Consider the following 13,136-nt stretch of genomic DNA (forward strand, 5'->3'; position numbering starts at 1 on the left):
ATCGATATATTGATGGTATCGTAACATCCCCACACGCAAAAAAATTGTGCGGTAAAAACTACCATTCTAGGGGGTTAACTTAAGCGCTCGCACCGGCAATTTTCAGCAGACCAGAAATGCGTTTGATTTTACCATGTCTGTAGTTGAAATCAGATTGTTGTAAATTATTTCTGTCAAATGTACCAGTAATGCGGTGGGGTGTACCGTAAACATAGTATATTGGTCTGAATTTCCATGGTAGTTTTAAGAATGGGCGTAGTCAGCTAAAATAGTTATTTTTACCACAGTTTTTTCCCGTGCAGTTTTACGTACACGGAGAAAATGAAGTACTCAAAAGTAAGTTCATTCCACTCAATTCGAGGGGTTCGTGCGTTAACCTAATTTTGAGTTAATGGGGTAGAAGTTGTTTTGATTTACCGCCATGCGAAAAAATACCTACTGGCTATGTTCTTTTCACTCAACCGGCAGATCAGATAACTCAACTTCCAGTACTATGCCACTTACTCAAATTTGAGGTAACGCACAAAGGTCCGGTTTTTGGGTTGTTTTCTGACAACAATAGAAGGAGCGAATGAAATAGGGAGAGAAAAATAACTCAAAAGTAAGTTGAAAAATACTCAAATATGTGTTTTCCGTTTTCTCCGTGTAAGCATTAACCATCACGTCCCAGCATTTGGTTCTTATGATTTATGAATATGACAAATAAATGTTTAGAGATATTATTAGTTATTAGCTCAACGAAGATATAAATCACAGCTAATTATTTTTTTCTCAAGGTTTCAATCAAGGGTAACAGTAATAGAGCATGTCACGGTTAAAATAAATTTAAAGAAATTGACTCTCATATGCAAATAAAAACGGCGCGGAGATGTTCTAGAACAAATACTGAAAATAATATTGCGAATAAAGTTCAAAACCTATCTTATGGTCGATTTACTAATAGTAATGACATGCCTGCCGTTTGCACTTATAAAATATAGATTCAACATGCATCTCTCTTAGCCGTAAGTTTTTGTACATGAAACAGTAAATTTTTCATCTTGTTTGCCCTATTGTCAGTCCGATTCTCAAACCTGTTCCAAATGGCGGGACGCTAAGTCAGGTCAACTATTTCAATGGGCGGCTCGATGATCGTCACGTCGGGAACGGGGTTCAAGGGCATCAGCAGCTCGTCTAGATCCATTCTTTCCAGCAGCAGATCTAGATCGAGAGGTTCCAGCTCAACACGACACGGCCGGACGGCAATGTGTTGGCCAAGCGTATCCCGATCATCGAAGCTTTGATCACAATAGTCGCACTTGTACCTGGCGATCTCGTCGTAATACGAGTTATCGTAGGGATTATAGTCATCTGCCGAAGCGTTGCGGGAATCCTTTCGACAGGAATTTCCGCCAGATGGATATTCGCTTCCATAATCGGAATTGACCGAATTTCGGCGGGCAGGACTAGTGTAACCATAACTCACACAAGAGTTTCGCCTCCTGGGATAAACTGCTTCTCCAGTTGCTGCCCGGTGGACAATAGATCGATAGTGTTGGTGAAGACCTGATGGACTGGTGAAGAAACGTTGGCATAACTTGCATTCAATCACCTTCGCTGCATGCTTCTCTTCATTATGCTTTCGCAGAGCGGCGGTTGTAAGGTAAATCTTGGAGCAGAATCTACACGACAGTTCATGCTTTCTGTCCGAGTGGTATAAGTCCATGTGTTGCTGGATTTGTATTTGGTATGGAAAGGAATTGTTACAAAACTCACATTTAAAGAGATCATCGTTCTTCAGTGGTTCTAATATGGATGCGCAAGAACTTCGACTAATCGAGCTCTCGGTAGACCCACTCATCCGGGTATTTCCTCCATTTAACCGTGCCCGAGGTATCACTAGAGAAGGAACTCGATTTTCTTTGGGCGAACTCATCCTACGCCTTTTAGGAGACTCTTCCAGGGGAGTATCGGTTTCGTATGCCAGCTGTCGAATCGGGAGGACCTCGTCCTCATCATCTTCGCCATCGTCATCCTTTTCTTCATCGCTATCACTCCAGGAAATTTCACTCGCACTTGTGGACTCTTCCAATCTACTCTGAGTAGATTTTCGTCGCGAATTGCTTCGCTTACGAGAAACTGGAGAGATTTGACTGGTGCTTTTGGTTCGTATCACAATCTTTAGCTGCCCACCGGTAGATGTGGAACTTTGCGCAGGAGGCTTTTCTTGACTGGCCAATAAATTTTGGATTATTTTATTATTTCGTTGGCACAGCTCCAGAAACTGATAGCTTTTGTACACGGATGTCTTGCAATTCATGCAAATTGAAGTAGGACCAACAGTAACATTCTCGCTTATCTAAAAATAAACAGAATTTTGTAAAGAACAATTAGATAATTTTACAGTGAACTTGATTTGAATTATCGCGATATGTCTTGAGTCGATAAAGTTAGGTCAGCAGCGCTTGTAGCGAGCAAGTGTCTAAAAAGGGAACTTTAAAGACGTCATACCCGAGAAGAAAATACTCTCATAAGTTTAATATAAGGATTCCGTACAGAATCCGACCGGAGGCCCAGATAGCCGTAGCGGTAAACGCGCAGCTATTCAGCAAGACCAAGCTGAGGGTCGTGGGTTCGAATCCCACCGGTCGAGGATCTTTTCGGGTTGGAAATGTTCTCGACTTCCCAGGGCATAGAGTATCATCGTACCTGCCACACGATATACGTATGCAAAAAATGAGCATTGGCAAAGTAAGCTCTCAGTTAATAACTGTGGAAGTGCTCATAAGAACACTAAGCTGAGAAGCAGGCTCTGTCCCAGTGGGGACGTAACGCCAGAAAGAAGAAGAAGAAGAATTGCACTAATAAAACGGATCCTATTCTTGGCACGACAGGGGATTAATTGGAATGCTACTAAAACCATATTTATCAACAAGATGTCCCTTAAAGTGATTTTAAAACGAAGACAAACTTCGAATTTTTAAGTTCAAGTTCTAAGATCTAGAGAACCTGACAACCGTTCGCGTTGAAATTCGAAAGATTGGTTACATTCTGATGATAATCAAACGATCAAAATTTCAGCTCAGAGCGCTGTTTGGTTCTCTAGACTCGTGCTCTAGAGAATTCGAGGTTTGGCTTTGGTTTATAATCATCTTAAGTGCATCTTACTGCTGAGTTTCAGATAATTTGGCAAACAAAAGCCCCAGATGCCTAAGTAAATCATCAAGATGCCCAAGTATTTCTTTACCGTAATTTAAAGTATTTCATTTCTTAATCCTTTGAATTTGTTTTACTAGAAAGGAAGAGTTCTCTAAAGTAAATAGGTTCAGTGGGGATTAAACAAGGCCACACATGTAGAAGCACTTACTTAGGGCTCATTCACAATTTTAATAACACCGAAAATTATCATTTTTGGCACCCACCCACCCACATTCTTGTAAATTTTTTTGTATGGATATTCTACACATTTTATATGAGCTATAACAGCTGAGCGTTATGAAAATCGTAAATGAGCCCTTATTCAAAACTTTGTTTTTTTAAACAACTAGTGACAAATTGAAACCTTTTAAAAATAAGTATGTTTTCAAAATTCGTTGTGGTACATATATTTAGCAACTACAGAAGAGTGCTAAACCAATCTGCGATAAGGAATTGGACATTATTTCGAAACTCGAATAAAAAAGTTAGAGAAAAGATCAAAAATATCATTAAACATAACTACTTTCTGCAACTTATTTTATAGAGATAACAGCTGAATATGTTCGTTTAAAACGATTTTCCCGATGATCTTCTCAGATTCCCGGTTTTTTCCCGTCTTTTTCCCGGTGGATTCAAATTCCCGACATTTTCCCGCTTTTCCCGTTTTTCCCGTTTTGGTGGCCACCCTGATTATTATAATATTGGTCCCAAAATACTGCCTTGAGGAACACCAGCTCTTACAGGAAGTCTTTCAGATCTGGAGTTCTGATAATTAACCTGAAGTGTACGATTTGACAGATAACTTTGAATTATTCTAACAATGTATGTTGGAAAATTAATGTTTTTTTTTATTTTAACAATCAAGTCTTCATGCCAAATAGTGTCGAATGCTTTTCCTATGTCTAGAAGAGCAAGACCAGTAGAATAGCCTTCAGATTTGTTGGAACGGATGAAATTTGTTACACGTAAAAGTTGATGAGTGGTCGAATGTCCATGGCGGAGTCCGAACTGTTCATTGGCAAAAATTGAATTTTCGTTTATGTGGACCATCATTCTGTTCAAAATGACCTTTCAAAAAGTCTACTGATGGAGGAAAGCAATCTGATTGGACGATAGCTAGAAGCTTCTGCAGGATTTTTGTCTGGTTTTAAAATTGGTACAACCTTAGCATTTTTCCATTTGTCAGGAAAATATGCTAATCGAAAACATTTGTTAAATATATCAAGTAAAAATGATAAGCTACTTTCTGGAAGTTTCTTGATGAGGATGCAGAAAATTCCATCGTGGCGATGATAGCTTTCATATTTTTGAATTTTTCAATAATAGTTCTCACTTCTTCCAAATCAGTCTCCCAGGAATTTTCGAAAATGTTCTCTGCCACACGATATACACATGCAAAAATGGTCAATTGGCATAGAAAGCTCTCAGTTAATAACTGTGGAAGTGCTCATAACTCATAACACTAAGCTGAGAAGCAGGCTCTGTCCCAGTTGGGACGTAACGCCAGAAAGAAGAAGAACTTCTCGATTACTTTTTCAAATCGACGTACGTAACCTTCATACGGTTTTGGGAAAATTAGGGTGAAAATGAAAAGAAGCCAAACCTCAAATTTTCAAGAGCACAAATCTAGAGAACCAATCACCCGTTTAAGCTGAAAACTTAATCGATTGGTCACTAGCTGGTGGTAACCAATCGATTAAGTTTTCAGCTCAAACTGGTGTTCGGTTGTCCAGGTTTGTGCTCTTGAAAATTTGAAGTTTGGCTTCGATTCACCTTCACCTTAATTAAGAAGATACACAATCTGTTTTCTAAAACAGTTTTAAAATGAATCCTTTTCCCTTTGAATCCGCTTAAATTTTTCACGCGCTCAAAAACTAGGGAGTTTTAATTATGTTTCACATATATTGACATGACATGACGAAATGATACACCGTTTTATACAATTACTTACGACATGTTTGTACCAGTGTAAAATCGACTCAAGTAGTATTTTGCTTTGATTCGTAGTTAACTTGTCACTTTGTCTCTTCATATAACAAAAATATATATGTTGAAAGTAGTGGTTAGGTTGCGCAAGTTAGAAATCTGACTTAAGTCGTTAAGTAAATCCGGAAATTAAACGTTCTAAAAGTAGCAACCGAGTGAAGACAGCGTAAAACGTGTACAATTTTGCCTGCGGAGTACGATGAATCGATAATGTTAGTTCGTTTACTATTCGGAGATGAGGCTATTTAAAAAAAAAACGAGATTTAAACATATGAACATATTTGGAAATTAACCCACTCTTTCCCATGGTAGCTCCAGAGCTCCACTAAAACTAAATCAGATAAATACAATGCAATATGATTCTATGCACATCAGATTGACCCAACACTCAATTAATTGTTTTAATAGTAAAATTATTGATGACCAATCATTTTTCTATTGAAAAACAAGTAATTTGTATTGGATTGGTTTTGAATAATTTAGCCTATTTGCAACCATATTTACTCAAGGCATGCTTTAATAAAAATGCTTTTTTCGTAAAGAAATAGTCGATTGAAGTCGTCGGAAAGAGAGGGTTAATCATAATTGTTACGAAATTTTTAACTTAAAATTGTTTAAATTCCAGATTACTGTAACAAAATCGTTTTCTCTGAAATCAAATATTTTCCAATATTCCAACAGGAATTCCTTCATATATTATTTCTGATATTTTTTCAAGAAATCTCTTAGTCCTCCAAAATTTATACTGGTGATTCTTCCATCGGTTTTTCTAGAACACCCTCAAAGACTCCCTTTAAAACATGTTGGAATATTCAACTAGCAACTACTCCAGATGTCTCGAAGGATTTTTCAGGATTTACTACAAAATTGTCCTTCGGAATTTATTTGGGATTTTAATTAAAAATTTATCTAGGAATACCATCAAGAACCCTCTCCTTGGTTGTGCGACCTTGTCGCGATGGGAGGGCATAATCCATTAGCCCATATGATGGAAACCAAAGGCGTAACCTGTAGTGGTGGTATAACATTTTGGCATTTTTTGCTTAAAGCCGATCCAACGGACATTCTGCGTCATTGATAGAATTGATGTCCATTTCAAATAATTAATCTATTCGAAGTGGACATTAATACTATTGGTGACGATCAGTTTGCCTTTTGCTAACCAGAATGATCCGTAGCCACTCTTACTATTAGCTAGCTAGACACATCGTTATCATATACGACGTAGGGAATATTGGAAAAGGAAAAAGAAAATGTCTAGTAGATTCACTGAGTAGAAATAAGTGGCGACAATCTTATTTTAATATGATTTTTACATTGCCATAATAAGAAATACCTCTTTTGTAACAATGGTATAAATAATGTAATTCCAGCTTCATTTTCGCAAAATTTACAAGTTGAAAGTAGGCGTTGTGAAGCATTGCATTTGTCACCGAAAAGTGAATCTTGTAGGAGACTGTAATAAAAGCCTAAGGTAACTTTACTCTTAAATATTCACTATAATAACGACTATGGAGAGTATGCGCTGAGATCGATCATTAGGATACATTTGCTAGTTTCGAGAAATTGTTGAACAGACAAGGAAAGTAACTTTTTTTCTTTAAGGATATATGAACGTAATGACCAATAAATACTTTTAACAACAAAAAACGAAATTAACTAGAACTACCATGCCCACACAGTTACGGATCACCCACAGTGACGGATCACTTTGGCGTTCATCATCGGATAACTCGCTCAAAACATAAACGTTGACGTAAAACATATTTTCCCATGTTATACTATTTGTCTTCTATCATTTTTAATGTTAAGCACAACATTCAACCGCTAAATAACGGTGTATTTGACAAATATTTAGTTGGTACCACACAACTATCATTATATGGTCGTTTTCTATAAGAAGTGCCGTCAGCATTCATAAGCTCCCACAGGAGCTAAAAGTCAAATATTATAGCAGAAAAAATGCTCGTTCGCTTCGATTTAGTATGAATTCATCTTTGGAAAACATTTTCCTTAATTGTTTATTGTAAATACTGAATATTAGCAGTTCTAACTAGTGATCCATAATATGGGCCAGGAAATGATTGTTTACTGCGGTTATGGATCACTTCCAAAGAATGTGAATTTCTGCCATTTTAAGCATTGGATTCGACATTTTCAGGCAATAGCACTAAGGATAAAACTAATAGAACATCAAGGTTTGTAAATTGTATTTTTAGCAGACAAAAATGGGTTGAAAACTTGGCGTGGAGCGAAAACAGTTCTTATATCAGTTACTACAATGCAGTATCACAAAAAAAGGGCATTTAAACCTTGTTTCCAGCTCTACACTGCTATTTTTTGCAGTAATATGTGACACATTGTTAACTTTCGCCAAATCATGCAATACAGATGCATTGAGTTGAAAATCTCTTAATTTTGCGCACTGATCCGTAATATGTCACTATTTGATCCATAATATGAAAATTGATCCATAATATGGTTTTCAGAAACCGATACAATCTTTAACTTTAATAAATATTACACTCAAAACAGTTTACTAACCGAACCGATTCAATTCGTGCTTTTAAATTACAATTTCACATTTTCCATGTCGTTTTATTGAATTTTATAGGTTGGACTCCCCACTATTTGATCCATAACTGTGGGTTCATGGTACTACTAAATAGCCTAATTTTGTTAAGACTTGACGACAATTGACATTTAAGACTCTAATCTTACGTAAAAGACAGGAGTAATCAGAATAGCACTTAAATGACAAATTATTCAAAACCATTTCGACTAGACAGTATTAGTAATGACACTACTACACTACTTGTTTCGGCCAGGACGTCTTTCCCTACGTTGTGTCCTGATATGGGCGGACAAAGAATCAAACGATCGACTTTCACACGCTACTGATTTATTGCCACCGAGAGGCAGCGTTCCTACTCGGCGAACTGAAGAAGCTGCACGCTGACTGGCAGTGGAATATTCCACTGCGTCGATGAATGGCACAATAGGTAGCGTCTCTCTCAACACGCTTCTTGAGCGGCAACCAGCAATGCCGCGTCTGAGATGAGCGCGAACACTACTATTTCAAACAAATTCTGATGGAGCTACTGATTTTTACAATGCTTCCTTTTCTCAGAAGCAAGGGAATAATGGGTATTTAAAAAAAACTACTACGTCACAATACTAATAAAAAATTAGTGTTCATGTGGGCACCATAGCCTATTCCGTCTGAGTATTGGTCCTGGTAGATGGGAAACTTGGCAAAAGCCAGACCGAGGGTTCAGCCTTGACAAATTAAGCTTGTCAGGCAGCTCCAACTGAAGACCATAAAAAAAAACAAAAAAAAAAAAATTATAGGAATACCTTCATGAATTACTCCAGAGATTACTCTTGAGATTTTTTTAGGAAGTGTTTCAATAGGTAATTCCAAAAGATTTCTAAGAAAATTAAAAGAAAAAATCAGCACTTCTTTTGGAGTTTTTTATGTCATATTTTCATTTCTCCAAGAAAATGTGAATGAAATTTTACAGAAAGCTGAAAAATGGTGGAAAACAAAAAACCTTGACGTATTCCTAAAGCAAATTTTAGGCTAACTTCTGTTAAAACTTGTATAAGTTCTTAAGTTACCCTTGATGTATAAGGATTTCTAAAAGAACTAATTCTTGAGGAATTTAACAAGATTTTCTAGATTATTGCTAACAAAATTGAAAACAAAAAAATCAATCAATTCAGTCTCTGGATAATATCCCGCAAGATTTTGTGAAAACATAGGACGAAATCCTTAAAAATGTGTAGAAATGATTACTTGAAAAAAAAAATAAAAAATGTTGTGGTGTTAACTGGTGTGGAACCTTGCGCGAACTTTTGAATATTCAATGGAGATTATTTGAGTAATTCATTGAAAAATGTTTGTAAGAACTCCATCAATCTAGGGAAACTCAATAACGAAACACACGTCGAATTCTTGGAATTATTTCAAATGTTCTTAATAGATTCACTCCAATAACCACTCGAGCAATTTGGAGCAATTCTTTGGAATACCGTAGATGAAATGGCGTATAAATTCTTATAGGGTTTCTTAAAAACAAAAATCTTGAACGAACCTTTGCGGTTTTTTTAAAAAAATCTGTGGAAGAAGTCGGTTGAAAAGTTAGTGAAAAAAAGCTGGAGGAAGTCCTAGGATAGTCATTGAAAAATTGTTCAAAGTAATCCCTGAGAAAATTATTGGAGGTAGTAACATTGAAGTGCTCGAGGATTTCCATTAAGCAAATTCTGGTGTAATTTCTTTAATTATCATTTGAAAAATTATTGAAAGAATTGGTCGAGGAATTTCTTGAAAAATTTATGGAGAGAACCCTGTGTTAGTTCCTGATAGTATTTTAAATGAAATCCCTGAAAAAAACACTAGGATAATTCCTGGAGCTGTTCTTGAGAAATAGAAGAAGAAATTTAGCATCATAATTATCTGCATGCAACATAAGGAAAAAAGAGCCTTAAGAGACCATTTTGGTTAAAATAGAGACTTCATAGACCATTTATCAATATGAGATACTTTTCACAGACTTGCATAAAAATAAAGACCAATTATCTTAAAAGAAACCTGCATATCAACACGTTTCATTTGCATATCAACAGGTTTCTTTCAAGAGAATTGGTCTTTATTTTTATGCAAGTCTGTGAAAAGTATCTCATTTTGATAAATGGTCTATGAAGTCTCTATTTTAACCAAAATGGTCTCTTAAGGCTCTTTTTTCCTTATCTTGCATGCAGATAATTATGATGCTAAATTTCTTCTTCTATTTCTCAAGAACAGCTCCAGGAATTATCCTAGTGTTTTTTTTCAGGGATTTCATTTAAAATACTATCAGGAACTAATACAGGGTTCTCTCCATAAATTTTTCAAGAAATTCCTCGGCTCTTTTTCTTATGTTGCATGCAGATAATTATGATGCTAAATTTCTTCCCCTATTTGTAATTGTAATTGTATTTATTAATCTTACGATAACCAGCTTTAACATTTTTATCGGGTCAAGGAAGTCACAGAATGAAAATTACTTATTGGAGAACTATTTATCAAGAACAGCTGCAGGAATTATCCTAGTGTTTTTTTTTTTCAGGGATTTCATTTAAAATACTATCAAGAAATATTACAGGGTTCTCTCCATAAATTCTTCAAGAAATTCCTCGACGAATTCTTTCAATAATTTTTCAAATGATACTTAAATGAATATATACCTGCATATCAACACATTTAATTGCTAATACGAACCTGAACACCGGTGCAAGCAAATATCTTCTCGGCCAAAGAGCTGTCCCCGGGGTGGATGAAAATCGGTTCCGTGTCTTCCGCCCGCATCAAGCAAAGGCGGCAAATGTAGCGAAAAGATGCTGATCTAAACAAAATTCAACACACACGCAAATGAGCAACAATTTCACGTTTGTATTTTACCGGCATAAACTTACTCTTGGTTGTGTTTATGGGGTTCCTTTGGTAAATTACACCGGCAGCATACCTCACTCATGTTTAATCGCGGGATTTTGTATTAATTTCGGACTATAATCATGCAAAACTACAATTTTTTTTTTGAAACGTAAACTATGTTGCCAGCGCCATGTTTTTATGCTTTTATGATAACTTGCGGATGACAGCAACTTGGCCCTGTGGATTTGCTACCCACCGAATGAATTTTGGTGACTTGCTCATATAGCTGCCGTAAAATGGGGTAACTTTGAAAGGTTTTTAAATGAAAAACTTCATGTTTTCTGTTTTGAGATTTTAATTTAGGCTCTGAACCGTTTCACCAATTCGTTTAACTATTAGTTAAAATTTGACATTTCGATAGTTATTTTCCCCTCAAATGGTTAAATTGAATTTCGCGGTCGACCCATTTGAGCATTGGCAGTCGAGTAGTTATTTCAGAACAAAGTTGACAGATGGTTAGTTATTCTCAAATTCACGGGAGCAGAAAATAACTTTCGAACTGTCAAGTTTAACCATGCTCCAGAACAGGGTTATTTCTAAACGGAGGGGAAATAACTATCGAGCTGTCAAATTTTAACTAAAAGTTAAACGAATCGGTGAAATGGTTTACAGTCTTATAGGCACTTAGAGGCTTCATTCACAAATTTCATAACACTGAAAATAGCCATTTCTGATACCCACCCGAATAAAAACGTACCGTTCAGTGAATGGAATAAACCAATAATGTACAATTAAACGTATTGGATACAATACAGTGTATTTTAATTGAATGTAGAAGCAACATTATTCTTGATTCGCTCCGGTCGATTGTTGCACCGACGTTTATGGGAGTTTAACACAGGGATGAACCGAATATTATCCGATTTAATAGGGTGTGCCGACGTAATCCTACTAAATAGGTAGATCAGTCGATTGTTTCTGTAAAATTCAACAACGTTGACCTTCTGAATACCAGATTTCATCGGTCACCCGATTCAATCTGGTGATTAGTCAGATGATCGCTGTGTTAAACTTCCATAAGCGTCAGTGCAACATTTGACCGATTTTTCAACCTATTTAGTCTGGGCCCAGATAGCCGTAGCGGTAAACGCGCAGCTGTTCAGCATGACCAAGCTGAGGGTCGTGGGTTCGAATCCCACCGGTCGAGGATCTTTTCGGGTTGGAAATTTTCTCGAATTCCCAGGGCATAGAGTATCTTCGTACCTGCCACACGATATACACATGCAAAAATGGTCATTGGCATAGTAAGCTCTCAGTTAAAAACTGTGGAAGTGCTCATAAGAACACTAAGCTGAGAAGCAGGCTCTGTCCCAGTGGGGACGTAACGCCAGAAAGAAGAAGAAGAAGTCTGCTGTTGAACTGTCAAATGTTTAATGGGGATGTGCGAAGCCATAAATTCAATCGGCATTATAAAATTTCAACTGCCGCACATAAAATCCAGTTTGAAGCGACTGATGTGGTTTTATCTGTTTGGTGCACATAAAATATAATGGAACTTTGGTGTCAGTGTTGACGTTGTTACGGCTCATACAAATATTGTAGAGTATCAAAACAAAAAGTGTCACGAGGGGGTGGGTGGGTGTCCAAAATGGCCAATTTAAGCGTTATGATATATATATATATATATATATATATATATATATATATATATATATATATATATATATATATATATATATATATATATATATATATATATATATATATATATATATATATATATATATGGACCAGCCCTAAGGGGTCATCCATTAATTACGTAAGGGTTTATGGCCTCCTCCCCCCAGATTTGAGATTTCTTACGCGTTATACAATATGTTTTGTATTTTCATATAAAAAATCTTATCATGGGGGGAGGGTGGATATGAAAAATCCCAAAAATTGTCTTACGTAATTAATGGACAGCCCCTAAAGAAATGTGAACAAAATTGAAGAAATGGTTTATCGGGTCTTTACCAATGTCGATGTGCCCTTTTCTAATGTTTGTCGAGAGTTTGGCTTATTTGATTCCTTAAAGCGGCCAAATTCAAATAACCGTGCATTTACCCGTTTTGACGTTTTTGCATAAACTGTTTTGTAGCTGTGTGCGTGTGAACTCCCGGGCGGTTTTTAAATGCAGCAGTGTCAGTCAGTAGAAGAAACTTTTCACTTTTGCTTGGCATTTTGGAGCTAAAATTTGTTTCTCATTTTCATTGAAATTGCGGCGAATAGAACTGATCTCCCTATTTTGGTGTTGAGTTTATCGTTCATTTGAAGAGTTTAATATTCGGAGAAAGACGCCCCGAAGTGCGCCAGGAATCGCAATGGCAAAACGCGGTCGCAGACGCGGGGGTTTTAAAAAGGCGAAAACAAACTTGCCCTCGGTGGGAAAGACGCAGCCTTCTAATGCCACATCGTTTGGCAATTTCGGTACACCGAAGATTCATCCGGCGAGCAACGATTGCTATCCGTAAGATCGATTTTGTCCAGAGTAAGTCTAAGATGACTAATAATGTCC

General features: G+C 36.6%; 2 protein-coding genes across 3 annotated transcripts in view; one reads left to right on the plus strand and one right to left on the minus strand.

The window, feature by feature from the left end:
- Window positions 1-577: 577 nt before the first annotated feature.
- Window positions 578-10,811, minus strand: LOC5573576 (zinc finger protein 652-A). The gene is made up of 3 exons (XM_001654659.2): window positions 10,621-10,811; window positions 10,427-10,550; window positions 578-2,338 (listed from the first exon to the last, which is right to left on the minus strand). The coding sequence occupies exons 1-3, from the start codon at window positions 10,677-10,679 to the stop codon at window positions 1,094-1,096; spliced, it is 1,428 nt and encodes a 475-aa protein (XP_001654709.2). The 5' UTR covers window positions 10,680-10,811; the 3' UTR covers window positions 578-1,093.
- Window positions 10,812-12,725: 1,914 nt separating this feature from the next.
- Window positions 12,726-13,136, plus strand: part of LOC5573575 (zinc finger E-box-binding homeobox 1) — a 37,116-nt gene continuing 36,705 nt past the window's right edge. The window contains exon 1 of one of the 2 annotated variants that reach the window (XM_021849473.1): window positions 12,726-13,088. In XM_021849473.1, coding sequence (XP_021705165.1) covers window positions 12,943-13,088 — 146 coding nt within the window. In that variant the 5' untranslated portion in view covers window positions 12,726-12,942. The remainder of the gene's footprint in view (window positions 13,089-13,136) is intronic. The other variant, XM_021849474.1, reaches the window with a different exon arrangement.

The sequence above is a fragment of the Aedes aegypti genome, chromosome 3, assembly GCF_002204515.2.
Source record: "Aedes aegypti strain LVP_AGWG chromosome 3, AaegL5.0 Primary Assembly, whole genome shotgun sequence".
NCBI lineage: Eukaryota > Metazoa > Arthropoda > Insecta > Diptera > Culicidae > Aedes > Aedes aegypti.